General features: G+C 39.9%; 3 protein-coding genes across 4 annotated transcripts; 1 reads left to right on the top strand and 2 right to left on the bottom strand.

Moving 5' to 3' along the window:
• Positions 1–882: 882 nt before the first annotated feature.
• LOC6578115 (rho guanine nucleotide exchange factor 18) lies at positions 883–7,879 on the bottom strand. The gene is made up of 2 exons (XM_044009241.1): positions 6,465–7,879; positions 883–5,716 (listed from the first exon to the last, which is right to left on the bottom strand). Exons 1-2 carry the CDS (start codon positions 7,279–7,281, stop codon positions 2,322–2,324), a joined length of 4,212 nt encoding a protein of 1,403 aa, XP_043865176.1. The 5' UTR covers positions 7,282–7,879; the 3' UTR covers positions 883–2,321.
• A 310-nt stretch (positions 7,880–8,189) lies between these two features.
• Positions 8,190–11,063, top strand: LOC6578116 (transmembrane 9 superfamily member 4). The gene is made up of 6 exons (XM_002004002.4): positions 8,190–8,355; positions 8,496–9,718; positions 9,779–10,006; positions 10,063–10,246; positions 10,309–10,447; positions 10,506–11,063. The coding sequence occupies exons 1-6, from the start codon at positions 8,350–8,352 to the stop codon at positions 10,604–10,606; spliced, it is 1,881 nt and encodes a 626-aa protein (XP_002004038.1). The 5' UTR covers positions 8,190–8,349; the 3' UTR covers positions 10,607–11,063.
• A 1,012-nt stretch (positions 11,064–12,075) lies between these two features.
• LOC6578117 (glucose-6-phosphate 1-epimerase) lies at positions 12,076–19,372 on the bottom strand. Of its 2 annotated transcripts, XM_015166000.3 has the most exons (9): positions 19,118–19,372; positions 18,799–19,061; positions 16,961–17,012; positions 14,758–14,816; positions 14,541–14,697; positions 14,280–14,484; positions 14,074–14,206; positions 12,787–12,938; positions 12,076–12,725 (listed from the first exon to the last, which is right to left on the bottom strand). In XM_015166000.3, the coding sequence occupies exons 2-9, from the start codon at positions 18,884–18,886 to the stop codon at positions 12,663–12,665; spliced, it is 909 nt and encodes a 302-aa protein (XP_015021486.1). In that variant the 5' UTR covers positions 18,887–19,061; positions 19,118–19,372; the 3' UTR covers positions 12,076–12,662. The 2 variants fall into 2 exon arrangements, with proteins under 2 accessions (XP_015021486.1, XP_002004039.1); XM_002004003.4 differs by having other exon boundaries at positions 12,076–12,612; positions 18,799–19,371.
• Positions 19,373–19,518: the final 146 nt, after the last annotated feature.

Here is a 19,518-nt window from a genome sequence, read left to right on the forward strand (position 1 = left end):
TATATATTTAACGTAAGTCCATCCATACATCTATGTATACAATTATATATTAAAAACATACCGAGTTTCAGTTGTTAAATTATATGTATCTCGAACGTCTTTGGAGGTAGAGTTTTTAGATTTTTCATTCATTTTGTTTCATGTATATTTTACGCAACTTTGATTTATACCAATTTGGAATTCTTGGCTCAAATTGCATTTTAACCAAACTGGCACATAGTATATATAATATTAATTAATTATAATTATTTTATAAACCGAAAAAAAATACATGCAACCAGCGAACACGTATTCAAAAGAAGAATTGAAATCCAAAGAGATTTAGTTCGATGCCTAAGGATGGCGAAGTCTCAAATATTCAAGATTATTTCCTTTTGTATATACGGGATGTTAAATAGAATTTGTTAAGGGCGAAAAGATGTATAAATGGAATATCACTTACTGATACTGTAGAGATGTTTACCAAATGAACAAAATTTAGATACAGATATTTTAAATGAATCTTTGCTAAACTTATATTTTGTAAAATCTCAAAAATATCTTTGATACAATGCATTTATTCAACACAACAATATATATTTATGGTTGTATAGTTGTATAAATAAAATGAATTTAAAAAGATTTTGGAAGAATGTTGATATAACAAATTTTAAGAACCAAACTTAATAAAAGTTTAATATTGATTTTTAAATAACTTTTGATTTTGGTTATTTTTAGTCGAATTTCCCCACTTGTTTCAGTTATTTGGAATTTACAAATTCGTTTTACACTTTTTTATATAAACAAAAATATATATATTTTTAAATAATACAGAATTTGCTGAAATAAAATATTAGCAGACCTTTAGTGCCTAATACGATTTAGTAAATGCTAAACCGTATATAGCTTTCTTCAAGTATAGTTATTTAAATGATTTGTATATGTTTATATATAGATTTTATATATATGTATAATCTGTAAATAAGCTTAAACATGTAGTTTTTATATGGAGACCTAACCATACATGATTTTTTTTACATTCATATTCGTTTCAGTTATCGATATCGCTTTCTAATATCTAGAGTTTCTTTTTGTGTAATTGTTTAATACATAATTAAGTTGGATTTGAAGAAGATTAAAAGTAAAAACACACAATAGATTTGTGAAGAATACAAAAGTCTAAGTACATTGAGAGAATAAATAGTTAGCTATACGTTAAGATCATTAATTCAAACTACTTCCGTGACTATTCAGATATTGAAGTAGTTGAAACAAAAAGAGATTAAAAATGCATTTGACAATTTCAAACAATTTTAAACACATTAAAAAAAGAACTGTTTGATAAGATGGTGTTAGGACCCGATCAAAGTTTTTATAAATTTAAGTTTTAAGTACAAAGTTGTACTCTGTAAAGTCCAGACATCTTTTTCTACGTATAATACAGTACACTTATAAAAACTTTGATACTTTTTGAGATACTTAGTTAAAGAAATTTGAAAAATTAAGTAAACATAGATATATATGTAAATATATATATTATATATTGGTAAACACAGACTTGGGATTACTTAAGTTAATGGACGAGCACTCAAACGAGTAGACTGCGTTTTTGAGATGCCTGGTTAATGGTATAATTTGCCCACATTTTAATTGGTTACCTAATGGAAATGTATTTGAATGTGAAATGGAAACATATTTAAGCATTTGAGAGATATGTTTTAGTTCTCAGTATTCCATAATCCCAAATGTTTTCAATAGTTAGTCTTCACATAATTTCTATACGAACTCTTTCATTTCAAATATTCTTACTTGTACTAAATATTTACTATTCGTTTTTATGTAAATACTTTTTTATTTTCTTTAGCATATTTCTTGTCAAAAGGAACAGCGGAATAATACACAATAAGTCTCTTCTCTATTATTATGTGTCCTTTAATATGTAAAAATATCTTTAATTTCTATGACTTCACATCAAATGTGAAAAAAGAAAATGATTTAATTTAAAAGAGAGGAAAGTGAATTGTGATAGTAAAAGTGAATTGTCAATTGATTCGTGGCACTTTCGTCCTGACTTTCTTGAGTAGAGTTGAAGTGGAATAAAACAAGAAATAAGAGCAAAACCAGTAAACAAAACTTGCACTTAACCTAGAATTTCATAACGTATGTCTTGTATGAAATGCTGGAATGATAAAGCATTTCTAGGGAATTTATCTCCTATCTACAGCAAATGAAGAACATGTTCCTAACTGCTAGGCAAATTATACCACACCTTTGAGCTATTATTGGAATGTGGGGGTTGGCTGCTTAAATTTTTAGATTTCTACCTCTGGCGTGAATTTGCGTCAGAAGTAGATCTCCTCCTCCTCGGGCTTGGCGCGTGGCGCTTGCCCCGAATTGCCCAGAGGAGCACTCACACGTGCGGCTGCATTCACATTCATATTCATATTCATATTCACATTCACATTCAAATTCGCATTCGCATTCGCATTGTTGCGGCTGCTCGTGGGTGTTTGCGCCAGTCGCTGTTGATGCTGCTGAGCAGCTGCTGCTGCAGCGGCTCCTCCATATCCGGCGTAATGTCCTGTAGAATTTGGCGTTAAGTTGGTGACCGGGGCTCCGCCGACCTGCTGTATGATGGCTGGTGAGCTGCCGGTGCGCGAGTGCTGCGGCGTAGGCGTGGCCATTTGCCGTTGCTTGTCGGCCAACTTTAGTGGAAACATTTGCTGCACTCCGGCGGAAGCAGGCGTGGACCCATTGCTGGAGCTGTTATTGAAGCTGGCTGATTTGTCGACCCGCGTGCCGGATGACAACGATGATAGTTTCATGGGCAGTTTCTGTTTCACGAGCGTCGCATTCGCTTTCGGCGCGTTATTCGCACTAAGCAAATGCACAGGCGGAGTCTTGCAACTGGATCCGCTGCTCAGCCACTTCTCCTTACGTCTATCGATGGTGGAGGCGGTTGTTGTTGTTGGTGTTGTTGCCGTGGGCGTGTCCAGCTCATGTGCGTCCTCCGGCAAAGCGACAGGTGCGAGGGCTGGCGCAAGCGTTGGCAGCGGAGTACTGGGCGATAGCAAAAGGCCTTGACTGGACAACAACTCCATTTTCCGATAGAGCTGCTCACGCTGCTGGCGTATGTCCTCCTGTTCGGCCTTAATTTGCTGCTGCAGCTGCAGCTGCTGCGCCCGCATTTCGACGAGCTCGTCCATTTGCTGTTGCTTTTGTCGCAACCAAGCGGTCTTCTCTTCCTGCAGCTTATCCTGCAAGTTGCGCAGCTCCTCCAGCTGATCCTTGTGCGTGTAGGCAGAGCTACCGCCAGCTCCTGAACCACCTGCACCGCCGGCGCTAGAGCCTCCGCCGACACTGCTGCTCCTTGGCGACTCGCGATACAGCGCCAGTTGCAGCTGCAGGCTCTGTATGCAAGTCATTTGCTGCGAGATGATGCAGAGCAGCGTGTGCAAATGATGCGACACCTGGAGCACCGCGTAGTTGTGCTCCTTGCTATTGGTGGGCAGCGTGCTGGCGTGCAGTTGGAGCTGCGTTGGCGCTGCAGCCAACTCAACTGGTGCTTGGGTCTTCAGCTCACGCTTCTCCTCCAGCTCCTGCAGCCGCGGCGTCAGCTTGGCCTCCCGTCCCACGTTCAGTTTACCCCTTTTCTCATCGAAGCCCGCAAAGGTTTCCGCACGCTTCGGCAATGTGGGCGACGCATAGAGAGCACTTTGTTTCTCGCCCACGCTACTGACGGTGCGAGAGACGGGAAGCCCAGTGGCAGCGCTATAAATGCTTGCCGCCAGCTGACTAATGTCCTGCACAGTGTTGAGGACGCGTCGCCAGAGCTCCGCAGTATCGCAGTCTGTGGAAACCAACTCCTTATAGGAGCCAAAGGCAGCCAGGAAATTGGCCGCACTGCCATTCGTGTTAGCCGCATTGAGATCTTCGCCGAAGGGTTGTTGCTGCTTGAGCAGATTGAACTGTAGCATCAGTTTCTCCTCCAGCAGTAACGCCTGTTCAATATCCTTTTGGCGCATCTTCTCAATGATCTCGCGCTTGTTGACACCAATGCGGAGCTTCTCTTCAGCCGTCAGCGCTTCAGCTTCGATGATATCCGTGGCAGGACAGTCGAGCACTGCCTGCCTGATGCTCTGTATCCAGGTTTGTTTGTCCTTTGGCGTTTGCACCTTGAGTTCGTACATTTCGGGAAAATCGGGATTGGAGCTGATGATATAGATTCCACGAGATTCGGTCCCCGCTTTCTCGCGTATCAGCAGCTTTTGCAACGGAACCACGCCCGCCTTGTGCTCGGGCGTGAAGAACGCATACTTATTATGCGCCGAGTTCTCGACAAGAAAGCAAAGGCAATCTGTGAGCACTACAATCAAAACCAACTGCGTCTTAGCTCGACCCTGCATCAACGTGGCCAACCCGTCGAACTTGAGACGTCGCCGTGACTCCACTCCCAACTCGGTCTTGCGGAAGGGTTTATTCTTATAGATAGCAAAAGATTTCGCATCGACGCGGGCATAGATCTCCAACTGTCGCTCACGCAGTTCCTTCTCCGCCACACAGGCATCAACGTCAACCAGAAGAGATTTGACCAAGTTCAGCGCATGCTGCAGCTTATCCGTCTCCAACTTATTATCTCGTGCGCTTTTTAGCAAAGGCTCAATCAGTAGCGGATACTTAGTCAATCGCTGTGTGACAAACAATATGCACTCTGGTATGCCCTTCTTTTTGAGCAGGGGATTCTGCAGACAGTGCTTATACCATTCAGCAAAGCTCGGCTCAGCGAGGCATTGTTTGAACTGTTCCAGAGCACTGCGGTGGTTCGCACAGAATTCGCCGTAGGCCAAGCGCAGGCACTGCGCCTGCTCCAGCGAGAAGAACTCGAGCAGGATGTCCGCAATGCTATCCACAACGAGATGTTCGCGTTGCTTCTGCCGCAGCTGGCGCAGGAAGCAGGTGTGCAGCTCTGTCAGCTGCTGGAGCCGAGGAAACATGCTGTGCGTATTCAGCGCTGGGAAATGCCGCTCCATACTTTCCACGAAGACTTTGCGCATTACAATTAACGTCTGGCAGTGGTGCTTCTCGGTCATGATGAACTCGTAAATGTGCTCCTGTCGCTTAATCTGGAGTTCCTTAAGCGTTTTCAGCTGCTCTTTGGGTACATTCGGCGTCCAGGAGTCGGGCTCTTGTAGTACAATGCCCAGTACGGGGTCAGCTCCTAAGTCCTGCGCCTCGATTGGCGGCTCATTAAGAAATTGTAGCTCGGCGGCACGTATCAGCGGCTGTTGATCCTCTTGCTCCTGCATCTGATGATGCTGGTGGTAATGCTGCTGGTGCAGGCCCTCAGAGCCATCACAATAGTCCTGGCCTGCTGACAGTTTTTTGCGTTCCAGGTGCGATTCCATATCGCTTAGCTGAACGCCACCCACTAGCGACTTCGTCTTGGTCTTTGGTTTTTTTTTTCGAAAGAATAGGGACCCACGCTTTGGACGCTTCTCTACGTGATCATAAACCTCGATCTTGGCATGTGAGCGCAACAAGGACTGATTCTCATCCTCGCTATCTGTGAGGTGACGCGAGATTACTTTGATGTCCTCCTTGGCAATGATCGATGAGGTTGATATGCTCTTCTGCAACGGTATTCGGCTAATAATCTCCGTGGCTAGACTTCTCTTAGCCGCAATACGCTCGAAATCTCGCGCCAGCTCCGCCTCGTTCAGCGAATGAGTTGAAATTCCTGCGAGTGAAAAGTTGGAGTATGTGAAAATATGTACGGAAATGCTAAATGAAAATCGAGTGAAATAACAGCAAAAATGTGAATGCGACTGTCTCTTGGACTCCGGTACTAGGCACTGATAACGAGCGCTATGAGGCTTTTGTGGAATGTCTTATCGTAATCGAAACTAAACACTCCTTAGAACTAGACCCGTGGGCTATATTAGCGCGTAAGATGCGTTTGTGACGCACGAATTGTGAATTACTTCTCAAATTAATTCATATTCAGATTTAATTTTCTATATTAATAACAATTATTGCATCACTAGTTTTTTCAAAGCTTTCGATCTTTTTGTATTTATCATCAGAAAATGGATTAAATGACCTGAAGAGCTCGGCAGTAGCAAAGTCATCTACTCCTAGGTCAGCCATGATTCCATACAGAATTTTTGACTAAACAAATCCTTTAGCTTTCTCTTCATTATTTAAGTTGAATAAATCGCTAAAGAAGCATCCTTATAATAATAGTATTAATATTTATAGTTTACAATTTAATGAATATTAAAAATATCCATATAAAGCCAACTAGTAAATGAAAATTTAACATATTCCAAGGACGCATACGACTCTATCAATGTATATTGTACTATTCTGACCCTACTTGTATTATTAGTTTTCCTACATAGGAATACAAAAATCGCCTATCATTAACTCAGTCCGATACAGTAGTGAAAAATAGTATTATATATGTATACTTAGCATGCTCTTACCGCCTGTGCTGTTCCTAGCGGAGCGCCTTCGCTGCTCGGTAACGCGTATGGTTTCCTGCTCCTCGCTGTCCAGACTGGACAGGCTGACGCTCTTGTTGGTACAATCACCCGTCGCATTGCCATCATCCACCGCCGTCCAGGATTTCCGTCGGTCTGTGTGCAGGAGAAGGCATTGCTGTGGCGCTGCTGACCACATGATGCCCATGTTGTTGATGCCACCGGCGCCGTTGACGTTGGTACTGCCTCCCGTATTGCTGAGATCGGGCAGCGAGGCGCTAAGTATCGCCGCATTAAGCAGGCCATAGCTGTTGGCCAGCCCATCCTGCTGATTGTGGCTGGAGGAGGAGTTCTTCATCTGCTGCACCGTTTCGCGTATATTTTGCAACTGGCTCAACGTGTCCTCGAAGATGTTGTTGTACTTGGAGGCCGAGGCCGGGCTATGAGGTGTCACATTAATTGTGGGTATCATGTTGTTGTTGCCGTGTTGCGTTATATTGTTAGTATTGTTATTGTTATTTGCAGGAAGCGCCACAGCTGGGACAGGTGCATTAATAACAGGTATGCAATAATTTTGACTTTCCACTGTAACACGAGGGGCAGAATGCAAGATTTTCGTATTTGGCGCAGCGGGAGAAGCTGACACGTCTCCCACTCCGTTGGTGTTGCTGTTGCAATTGGAGTTTAGAAAATCGGTGACCACATCATTATCACTGTCATTGTCGTCGGCATTGTTGCTGCTGCTGCTGGCGGCAACGGCGGGGGAAGCGGCAGTGGCAGCGGCGTTGGCGGTAACTGCAGCATTCTGTTTATTTTCCATACTATGTGTATGGAATGTGTAGGTTTTGGTATTTTCTTTATTTAACTTTTTGGTATTTTCCTGACTGCTTCAATTATTTGGCTGTTTGTAGAAAAAGAAAGTTTAGTACGCAACACCTACGCACACAAACACAATCACAAGGCCCGCACATACACGCAAACATAAGCAATGCTTTCAGTTTTTGTATTTTGTTTTTTTTTTAGTATTGATTTTCTCACGCACACATTCACGAACACATCGACTCACCCGCCTTGTTGCGCGTGCTAATTGTTGCGCCTTTGTCAAGCAAGGACGAGTACGACTTCAGCAGCGTCGCATCACCGTCCTTGTACATAGAAATATAGAAAACAAGTGGAACAAGCAACAGCCACAACAACAACAACCAGAACAACAAAGCAGTGCACAATAGGATGGGCGAAGCGGTATTTCGAACGGAAAACTATTGAGTCGTTGTTGGTGCTTTATATATTCAAACGCAAAAGATCAAATTCAGTTTAATTTCGAACAATTTTACACTATTTGAGACACATATTTTCGCTGGTATAGAGTCGCTTGGAACAAATTCACTCAAACGACTCAGGTAAACTAAACCAAGCGAACTTGTGTAAAATGGTTTGCTCATCTAGTTCGTTTTTCTGCTTCTGATTTAACAGAATTGTGGACTGTTATTGGTGGTGTGTTATTCAAATAAAATGTTGTTGTATTTATAATTTACCAATACTATATAGATTTTTAAAATCACCGACGATTGTCATAATATATCTCAATGAAATAAATATATATCTTCTACTATATATATATATATATATATATATATATGTATAAGTTCTTGCGATTTAAATTTTGAATGTACAGCTGTTATGTTAATAGTAACAGAAAAAATACCATAGAACGAATTTGAACGTTTCCCTACACTACGCGGGCGACAATTGCAAGCGAGAAGAGGCAATAAGAAGAAAGAATATATTTTTTTTTAGCTAGTTTATAAATTGGCAAATTTTCAGTTAAATATATACATTTACATTCAGTGCACATTTAGACTTCTAGGCTTCAATTCCGCAGGTAGCCATGCAGGTGAGTCTTGCAACGTGCACACCAGAACTTAAGTAAATGCAGCGAACTGTCTATAAACGAAACGTTGGCAAAAGGGACACGCAATCAAATTTTGTTTATGTTCTTTTCTCTTTTTATTTTATAATATTTCATTTTTCTAGTGGACGATGATGTTGACGCTGCTTGCCAGCAGCAGCGTCGTCGTCATTGTTGATTGCTTTTATGTGCCCGGCGTGGCACCCGTTGAGTTCGTGCGTGGACAAAAAATCGATGTTAAAGCGGTTAAAATGACCAGCAGCCGAACCCAGCTTCCCTATCAGTATTATTCACTGCGCTTCTGCTATCCCAAGAATGGAACCCTAATCTTCAAATCAGAGAATCTCGGTGAAGTTCTGCGTGGTGATCGCATAGTGAACACACCCTACGAGGTTCAAATGGCCGAGGACGTAAATTGTAAGCTGCTCTGCAATAAAAAAGATTTACCCATGACCTGGAGCAAAGAGGATTCGGCAATGGTTGCTGAGCGTATACAGCACGAGTATTTTGTTCACTTGCTAGTGGACAATTTGCCGGTGGCGACACGCATTGTCAGTGCAACGAATCCCGCTGAAGTGACGTACGAGCATGGGTACAGATTGGGACAAGTGGATGGCGATAAAATCTACATTAACAACCATCTGAAGTTCATTCTCTCCTATCACATGTACACCAAGGATAAATATCGGGTGGTTGGGTTTGAAGTGATAACTGGGTCCGTTAGCCACAAGGAACTCAAATTTGAGGGCGACAGCTGCAATTTCCCCGACAGTCCAAGTCCACAGCTTGTTAATCCATCGGGCGAGACCCAGCTCTACTTCACGTACTCTGTTGTTTGGAAGGAGTCTAAGGTTAGCTGGGCCTCACGCTGGGACATTTATTTGGGCATGCGCGACGTGCAAATCCATTGGTTTAGCATCATCAATTCGCTGGTCGTAGTCTTCTTCTTATCGGGTATACTCACTATGATCATGATACGCACTTTGAGGCGGGATATTGCTCGCTATAATACGGATGATAATATCGAGGATACGCTTGAGGAGACCGGCTGGAAGTTGGTTCATGGCGACGTATTCCGACCGCCCAAGAACACGCGCCTCTTCTCTGCTATCATTGGCAGCGGTATCCAGATCTTTTTTATGGCCATGATTACGATCTTTTTTGCTATGCTTGGCATGCTGTCGCCCTCGTCACGTGGGGCTCTCATGACGTCCGGCATTTTTATGTACGTTTTCATGGGAACCATTGCCGGCTACTATGCAGCGCGTCTATACAAAACGATGAAGGGACGGGAATGGAAACGGGCTGCCTTCCTAACTGCCACACTCTATCCGGGCATCGTCTTTGGGTGAGTCTGGTCTTTGGCTTTAAGTTCAATTGTACTTATGTGTATTTTTATTCATTGCAGCACGGGATTCATTTTGAACTTTTTCATTTGGGATAAATCCTCGAGCGGCGCTGTGCCTTTTACCACAATGATATCGCTGTTGTTGCTGTGGTTCGGCATATCTGTGCCGCTCGTTTATGTAGGATTCTACCTAGGCTATCGGAAGCAACCGTATCAACATCCAGTGCGGACGAATATGATACCACGCCAGGTGCCCACGCAGCATTGGTATATGAATGCAGCCCTGAGGTCGGTTAGCTACTTACCCCCATTGATAATCGTAACTAATCGTTTCTCCTTTACAGCACCTTAATGGCTGGTATCTTGCCATTTGGCGCTGTATTCATCGAGTTATTCTTCGTTTTTACGGCCATTTGGCAGAATCAATTTTATTATTTGTTTGGTTTTCTGTTTTTGGTGTTTTGCATTCTAGTTGTTAGCTGTGCTCAGATCTCCATCGTTATGACCTACTTTCAGCTGTGTGGCGAGGTATATGCCATATAAAAATACTCGACTGCTGAGAATACTCTATTAATTGTATTATCTTACAGGATTATCGCTGGTGGTGGCGTAGCTTTATTGTCTCTGGTGGCTCGGCTGTGTATGTGCTTTTCTATAGCATATTTTATTTTTTTACCAAGCTGGAGATTACAGAATTTATACCCACACTGCTTTACTTGGGTTACACAGGTGGGTCATTCCTGTATACATTGCAGTTATTTGATAATAATTTGTTTATTTTTATTAGGTCTAATGGTGCTAACATTTTGGCTACTGACAGGCTCCATTGGCTTCTTTGCTGCCTATGTTTTCATACTTAAAATCTATGGTGCCGTGAAAATAGATTAAACCATCCACTATCTGGCACACAATGCTGTACACCAAACTATCCCTGCAATATCATTTGTTCGTAATACTTATTACCTATAATATAATATTTATATACAATATACATATGTATATACATATATATATATATATATATATATATATGTATGAATGAGTCTATAAAGAAAGGCCATGTGTAAAATCTTGTTTAAGCTATTTAGCCCTCTTCTCTCTTAACTAAGTGTGCTATAAGTTTACTTTACCTGCTGCTGCGCCGCTTTAATTAACGACAAAAACACCGATTGAGAATCTTTACTAATAGTTAACGGGCGTCGCTCAATTTTCGAGTGCATTGCGTAGATTATATTCTAGAAAAGCCTAATTTATATATGTATTGTAAAAACAAAATCCTAATCGTAAGCTAAAAACAACCGGAAATCTAATAAATGTAAGCTAAGTATAGATGGCGACCAAGTGATTAAAGTAAAATTATTTCTCCAAGATATTGTCAAGGTAATGTTTATATGCTCTTGAGATTCGGTCACCCTCCACTATAGCTGTGCCTAATAACCACATTAAATAGAGCCTAACCTCTTCGGTAACACTTGCACTTGCATTCGCTCGGGGTTAATGAGACCATATCTCCTTTATTATTAGTTAATACTGCCGAAGGTCAGGAGCTAGCTGACTTTTTATTCATTAACAGATAGTTGAGAATAGAAACATAAACTAGAAACAACGACTTTATTCTGTTCCTGCTAACCATCTTTAAATTATATAATATATTTAAATTATATTAAATATTTGATCAGCTTTACTGTTTCTTGGTTAAATTTTACTTGGTGTTCGCAGAAAAATATTTGTGGAATTGTTCAAACTAAGCTCGTGAAAGCCATTATATAATCCGCAGGTGCATTTGAACTTCGCAGCAAAAGCTGTTATAACATATGTGCAGCTTTCCAGCAACTTTCTGTTGTTTTTCAATAAATAAAACGATTGTGCGGCACATATGTAGCTTGACAGTAGGATAGAAAAAGCAACAGACGTTGGTTGTAAGGTGTGCCAAAAGTCGCACAAAATGTTGAAAATAAGTATATTCATATTCATGTGTTTAGTTCGCATTCAACATGCGCTAGCACGGAATACATTTTTCAACTATCACATAGTGAGTCGATCTTCTTAAATGCACTTTGTACTTAGTTCCTGTATATAATACATATCATTAATCCCTTTTAACAGACACGGGATTCTTCTGATAAACATCATATCGTTGGGAATATCAGCTATGCGTTGTTTAGCATGGCTGAAACAGTTTTTCCACGTTGGTCGCCCTCAAAAGATCGAGTAACATAATGGACTGTAAATATACATAACTATGTATCCATCCATATATACACACATGTAGATATACATTTATATACATTTATACATTTAAATGAATTTATTTATATATCGATACTACATATATAAATTGACATAGCGCAAACTAATTGTTAATGTATTCAACTTTTTATTTCTCTCAATTTTTTAGTATTTTACACAGAGATGATTTTAAATCTAGGCTATAAAATATATGTAGATCGTATCGTATCGTATACACATGTACTATGTGAGGCTAGTGCTAATTTAGTTTAGTTTAGTTAATGCACAATTTAATATGTATTTAAGTATTATTTTTCTTTAGCTTGGGGGACGACACGAACCGCATTCTCAATTTGAGCATTTACCATAGTTCTGCTTTAACAGCACTCCTTTTATTATTTTTATTTTTATTTTTTTTTTTTTTTTTTTTTTTTTTTTTTTTTGAGGGAATGGGGTTTTATTGTGCGCTAGTTATAGGGATAGTAACTTAAATTATTCACTTATAATCAACTGACAAAGTGTTCCTAATTCTTCCTGACTTTCTGCTTATTTTGTGGACGATCTCAATGAATGGTGTACGAATCGGTTCACCTCAGCGGGTTCCGATTCCTTAAACGCTAGCGATTCCGTTTGGTCTTACGGCTGACATTTCCTTCGATGATAATCTGGATAGATATAGTTAAAGTATAATAGATTCAATTAAGATTTTACGCAATCATTTTAGTTTTCTCTGAGGTTTTTTCTTGGGCAGTACCAAATTATAGGGACACTTAAATTGCTGTGGGCGTGGGTTGCAGCTTATTAAATAATAACGCTATATATATCGAATATGCATGTACCTGTAGTATCTGGCTGGCTTCAAAGCAAGTGCCCGGAAGCAATATGACTGGGGAGCTGACATTGCCAGCCTCTACGCATAGCATATTGGGAAACTCATCGTCACCAAAGTCGCTCATTTCTCGCGACCGATCGATCCACGGATTCCAAATAACTGCAATAAGTTACAAAGTTTCAAAGTGTTACAAGCTTTTAGATATTTACCAAATTTTAATTCATCGTCAACTTGACATATGATCTTGGAACCACACACAACAAGAAGACTTTGGTGCTCTTCGAGCCACACTTTAGCTATATAGTCAAGGAAAAAAGTCAACATACACCACCAATTTTGCGATAAAACAATGTGGGTGTGTCATCATATATGATTTTAATAGATAAGTTTAATCAAAAAAAAAAAAAAAAAACACACACAAATAAGAAGGCTCAAGTTGAGACTGCTCGACTAGGAGAGATACCCTTCAATCATACTGCACATGTTTTATGCACATACATATACATACATACACTGCATCCACACGCACGCATAAGTAGGCACTCTAATACCTCTCTACTTGTCTTGTAGTAGGACTAGCTTCATAATACTTTCATGTATGTATGTATGCTCCGAAGCAAAAGTCTACTACTTAAAATAAGTTTTTTACAAATTAGGTGCGAAGGCGGCTTGGTATCAAAAATCTGTAAATTACGAATTCTTCGTATTCATTAGATGTATATACACAGTAAATCTGAAGTCTCCAGGTCTAATAGTATTCAAGTTAGGCTGAAAAAACGAACTAATAGTATTCAGTTAGGCTGAAAAATATAAATCAATTTATCGAATATTTTCGATAAAAATATATAGAATGCGTTATCGCAGCTCTATAGCTCTTATATCTTCTGAGATCGGCTTGCTCAAACGGACGGACGGAAAGAGCTATATCGACTCAGCTCATCATCCTGATCAAGAATACATATACTTTATGGGGTCTGCGATGATTCCCTCTGCCTGTTACATACTCTATACAAAACCATTATACCCTGATTTTCCATTGTCAATGGGTTCAGGGTATAAGAAGGATAACCGACAAGATAGCAGAAACCGAAAAAGATAGCACCAATGACACTAATAACACTACATAACTTAAAGAAACTTAACAGGGGCTTCAACTACTGAATCTTTTAACAGTCAGCTGAGTCAACAGAGTCTTGTAACAGGTCCCTTTAAAATTGTATACATGTTTTATGACATTTATCACTAGTCATATAGCTAGTGATTTTATACGCATATAAACGGTAAGCTCACTCACCTGTATCTGGGAAATTATATTTGTGCAGCCTCATCTTACGCCCAGATACTACATTCGTTATTACATGCTCCTGTGGCGTATGCTGATAGATGCGATCTGTCCACTCGTTAACAGTGACCACCTCACGACCCTCCTGAAGGTAATACAGGGTATGCAATTTTAAATGTCTATAATATAATAATATAAGGAGTCAGCTAAAGCTCTACCTGATACAGAGCGCCCTCGCGTGTCTTGTCTATAAAGTGGCAGCCCTGAAGTCCAGTTATCTGACATCGTCGAACATCTGGAACTTTTAGATAGGTGTGCAACAACATGTTGAATGTGAAACTCAGATCTTTGCTAGGATTATAAACGCCGATGTGAAAGTGTAGTTCCTTTTCACGCAGAATCAAGCGATAGGTTATCCGAAATCTGCACATAATAGAAGAATGAATCAACTTCAACTGACAGACTTGCCAGACACTTACTGATAGTTCCATATAGAACGCGTAAACTCATTGTCCAACAGCGAAAATATTGCCTCCACATCGCCATTGTGCAGTCGTTCTGGGGCTCGATCCAAATGCCAGCGTGTGATTCTTGCAAAGCCGTGCTGTGGACCAAAGGACCAGGGTCCAAATTGTGCTACAATTTTTAAATTATATAATATAATTATAATTATATATATACAATGTATGTACTTACGAAAAACAAACGGTATACCTCCACGTATAGCCTTTTTACCATCAAACGATGCCAACTTGCTGAAAATGGCAGACAAAATATGTATTGATTTATTTTTGTTTTGATTGTCTACGCAATATTAAAATTTCTCATAATATATCATTTTAACTAGAAACAACACGACCTAGAAGACGTGAAACGCGGTGAGCAGTAAATCGCTTTCGATGGGGTTTTTTATGGGGTTTTCAGAAAATAGTTAGCTTATGTGCCACGCCCCCCAAATATAGGCGCAATTATCTAAACGTCGTATATTTTCAAATATCAGATTAGGTGAAAGTGCAAGAACCTAGAGAAGTCAATCAGAAGGCCAAAGCCATCTCTAAGCAGATAGCATGAATTTATATTTTTCTGCTAAGTTTCGATTTAGATTTGTGTTAAATTTAAAGAAGTTTGCTTTTAGTTTAATTTTTGTTGTCCGTTGCGCAGATTGCGAAGCCTTTTAGAGCTAGCAAAGCATCTTTGCCGAGTTGAGACATAAAAACGCGCGCAGACATTCAGAAATTTCTGAATCTCTTGCTTGAGCTGCGGATGGAGGAAAAAAAGTGTCTGGCAATTGGCGTTTGGCTGGCAACTTTTTGCTCAGTGATTCAGTTGGCCCTTTTAGGTTTTTTGCGTGCGCTAATTTGCCGACGCATCCATCAGCTGGGTTGGCCCTGCGCCTTTCTTTGCTCCAAGAACCTGGAGAGGCAATTGTGTCATTAATATTGTCAGGTTGCTGGCCGTGCAACGTACATCGGATCAGTTTTGCGCGGCACTTTGAGGAATTCAACCAAGTGGCATTTATTGTGGCAGCTCTTTAAGCATTAGCTACTGAGTTGCCTGCTTTGATTTTCTGTTTTAGTTTACCCAATCCTCAAATTCCCCCACTTACTCTCACTGCTCGCTCTCTCTCCTTCTCTCTCTCTCTTTCTCTCTCATTCTCCATATCGCTCTGTATCTTTCCGTTACCACACGTAGCTCCTTTTGGCTTGCACACTCGAAAAAAAAAGTGTCCCTGGTTTTTTGTGGGACAAAACTTCAACCTCAACTCAACTCGCAGCAGTTTTTCTGTTAGTTCTTCGCCGCTGTTGCTGGGTTTCCAAATGCCAATGAACAAAACAAAAAAGCAAAAGAGTGATAAAAAAAAAAAAAAAATTAACGCAATGTGTAACGAACATTCGGACAAACAGACGAAAATGTTGAGAAAAACTTAAAAGCTAAGCAAAGAAAATGTTACGTGCCGCAAGAAAAATAAGTCCCAACGTTACTATACCCTGTAAATAGTTTTGGCCATGTATTTCATATTTCTAAACTTCAACAAGTAGAGATTTTAAAACTGATTTCATTATTAATTAATTAAGCATTTATGAGTAAATGCTCCGATTCATATATTCCTTCAAAGTAAAATCCCTTTTATGGCCTGATATGTGCAAGGTATTTAAAAAGTGGCAAGCCTCAGCAGTGGCTGCTGCCAAGATGTTTTAGACCACCACGACGCCACAATCCAACGTTTTGGGCCACTGTGCAAGCCGATGTACAGTGTACATGGCACATCATGTAGTCGTAGTCGGGATTTATCGATCTAGATGTCGCGCCAAAAAACTCCATTCATAAAAACCAGCACATTGTTTTCCTCGTTGTTGTTGTTGTTGTTTTTGTCGCTATCGTTGGTTAGAGCAGGATAGCGTACGCAGCAAGAAAACGGCCCTCAAAGCTGCCCATGCCGCAGATTACGAATTGTGCATGTGCAGCACGCGCTCTCTTCGGCAAACTTTTGCTCTCTCTCACTTACTCTCGTTCTCTCATGCTGCGGCGCTCTTGCCTCTCTTTGGTCAGTTTTTGTGTGTCTCTTTTGGTTCGTTTCGTTTTTGTTGTCGTCTATCTAGCGAAAACATTTTGCCGCCAAACAGAATGGCTAAGGCTGCCCAACAACCGTACGCCTCTGTTCCTACTGCAGGGCATCCTTTGTGGCTAGCTTACGTCCAAGTGAGCGTGTGCGTATACCTGTGTGTTCGTGTGTGTTGGCTTGCATTCGTCTGTTGAAAAGTTTTTCCCAACACTTTTTTGGTTGCTCACCGTTAGTTACCGTAGACTTGCGTAAGTTGCTTCAACTTCAAACGGTTGACTGTGCGCTTTGAGCTTAAAGTAGCCAGTACGGCGTATGCGTAATGTTAAAAAAGCTTACCTAACAAACAACTGCTCCTGATTATTAACACGCCAAGACACAACAGTCGCACCTATTAATAAATATATATAAAAACCATCAGTTACAAAATTAATTATTGACATTTTATTAGAAGTAATTATAAATACCTACAATCGTGTGTTAATAGCTATGTACATATATGTAGTTGTAGGAAACTCACGACTTCTAATACACTTGTTCGTCAAAAAAATGTGTGCTACCAAAAATTAAAAAAAAATTCTTCTGTGTTTCCATGTTAATAATCATTTCTAAATATTTTAGTAGTGTACAAAACGCTTTAAATATTTAAGTGTATTTACTTATTAGTTAGTATCAACAACATCTGCTTATAGCACGTTAACATCAAAATTGACATTTGTATATATGTTTCTGCATTAACAGTTTAGACTTAATATTTTTTCACAGTTAACTTGACTCATTTGCTAATATCCCTTTGCCACTGTTAAGAGACTAGTACCGTTCACATACTATTTTAGTATAACGTTTGCATTAACTGAATCCTTTTGACTCTTACGAATTGAACAAATAATTACTCATATGTAAATTACAAACTGAATTAAAATGCTGGCAGCTATGACGCACACACACTCTCACACACACACAAAAGACTCGTCTAACCCACTATACCTTCCAGCTAAAGGGAACAAGAGAGAGACTCCCAGCTCCAATAGCCATTCGACTATTGGGTGGGTGCAACACGGCTGCTTGTGGGTGTAGATGTATATATATATATATATATATATATATATATATATATGTGAGTTTGTATGTACGATGAGGCCTGTTTTTAGCGGTAAGCCTGCCTCCGTCTAAGCTTCGTTCAAAACTGCAGAATTCAAGTTGCAGAAAAAAAAAACAAATATATTAAGCAAGCGGAAATCAAAACTCTAGCATGAATGTTTAAAGTTTGATTTGACTGGAAAAAAAAGCCTGGCTGCCAGTTGGATCGCATTATGTGGTGGAATGGAATATGTATGTCTGGCTGCGACTCAAAAACCGCGTCGCAAAACGCAACGTGGGCAGAGCGAACGAGTCGTAATTGTTGAAAGTGTGCTCTGTACATAGAAATATGTACCTATGTATACATATAAATATATATAACGCCTAATCGAAATGTGTTGCGAGTAGGTGACAGACATGACGATCATTCAGCATAGACAAAGAGAAAGAGAGAGAGAGAGAGAGTGAGAGAGAGAGAGAGAGAGAGAGAGGAGAGAGAGAGAACGAGTAAAGCATAGATAGATCATTCACAATACTGATAAGATAGTAGGAAAGCCACTTGAGCGGGTTACACTGTCTATTTTGAAATGGCTGCAAAGTAAACTTAATACACGCTATTTGCAAGGTTAACTAGGTTACCACCATATTTTACACTGGGCGAAAATAAATACAGTAACAGCAACTGCGATTGCGATGGTCAGTGAAAGAATTCCTGATTTATAATAGAGTTGAACACCTTTGCTAGCTTTTAGGTACTTATTTTTCATTTAACCGGAAAAAGCTGGCTAGCAAAAGCTATAAATCCAGTTCAATTCAATTTTGAGTAAAATCCAGCGTTTTTTCGCTGTGTATTTAAGCTCTGATAACCTCTACGGGCTGCATAAATTGTTGACGCAGCCTAACTCTATAAAATGAAAGTCCATAAAGCGATTAATAAAAAAAAAAAAAAAAAAAAAATACATTTTTAAAAAATATTGCTAATCATGCGCTAAAAATAACGCCAACGATTTTCTGAAGAGCTCCGAAATGCGAATTGTTGTTGCATTATGTTTTGGTAAATTATGATTAATTATAAACACACATACAAACACACTTACCATGCAAGTTGATTGTGCATGTCGTATTATTGCCACGATCCAATACAACAACACTGGTGGCTGCTACGGCAGCCGCAGTCGTGGCCATTTTGCTTACACGTAACGGTTCTTAAGCTTGACTGTTGTTCCACCCTATTGGTTGCAGTTGCAGCGCCCCCTATGGTCGATCAATCTTATCGAAAGGTATATTACTTGATCTTTTTCAAAAAGGATCTATTTTTGTATGTAGTTGTGCTATTTTGTTATTATGAAGCTGTTGAACACTAAAAACAATGCTAATTTTGAATTGTAATTTTTTATTTATTTATTTACACATTACATTTATCATAATTGTGAGAAATATATTTTGCAAAGTAATCCAGAGCCAACGCTGCTCAGACACACACTCCAGCACAATACACGCAAAAGGCGGCCTTACAAACGCACATATTCACAAACACAAATACAGAGCGCAGCTTGAGTTTTTGTCAATGAATAAATACGTAAGGAAAAAACTCGTGCAAAAAATGTTAAGACTCAAACTGCTATAGACCGTCCGTACCATCCTACGCTCGCAAACGCCCGATTGGAACTAAAAGCTTGAAAGTTGAAACACACACAGCTGATGCTGCTTGGCGCAAATTTGGCAAATTGAAACTTTAAAAGCTTAAATATAACAGCTGATTATAAAGGGCTTTTCGTTTAATATCGATAGCAAAAGAACATCATTAGTAAAATACT

Source organism: Drosophila mojavensis, unplaced genomic scaffold, assembly GCF_018153725.1.
Source record: "Drosophila mojavensis isolate 15081-1352.22 unplaced genomic scaffold, ASM1815372v1 contig_49, whole genome shotgun sequence".
NCBI lineage: Eukaryota > Metazoa > Arthropoda > Insecta > Diptera > Drosophilidae > Drosophila > Drosophila mojavensis.

Excerpts from the sequence above, each read along its gene's own strand:
- LOC6578117 (XM_015166000.3), bottom strand. The coding sequence starts at position 18,886 with ATGGCCACGACTGCGGCTGCCGTAGCAGCCACCAGTGTTGTTGTATTG. Across the intron at positions 14,207-14,279 it reads GCGAGGGCGCTCTGTATCAG|GAGGGTCGTGAGGTGGTCAC; the intron begins GTAGAGCTTTAG and ends TATTACCTTCAG. Across the intron at positions 12,726-12,786 it reads AAGCCAGCCAGATACTACAG|CAATTTAAGTGTCCCTATAA; the intron begins GTACATGCATAT and ends CCACGCCCACAG.
- LOC6578116 (XM_002004002.4), top strand. Across the intron at positions 10,007-10,062 it reads TATATGAATGCAGCCCTGAG|CACCTTAATGGCTGGTATCT; the intron begins GTCGGTTAGCTA and ends TCTCCTTTACAG. Across the intron at positions 10,247-10,308 it reads ACTTTCAGCTGTGTGGCGAG|GATTATCGCTGGTGGTGGCG; the intron begins GTATATGCCATA and ends ATTATCTTACAG.
- LOC6578115 (XM_044009241.1), bottom strand. The coding sequence starts at position 7,281 with ATGGAAAATAAACAGAATGCTGCAGTTACCGCCAACGCCGCTGCCACT. Across the intron at positions 5,717-6,464 it reads CGCTAGGAACAGCACAGGCG|GAATTTCAACTCATTCGCTG; the intron begins GTAAGAGCATGC and ends TTTCACTCGCAG.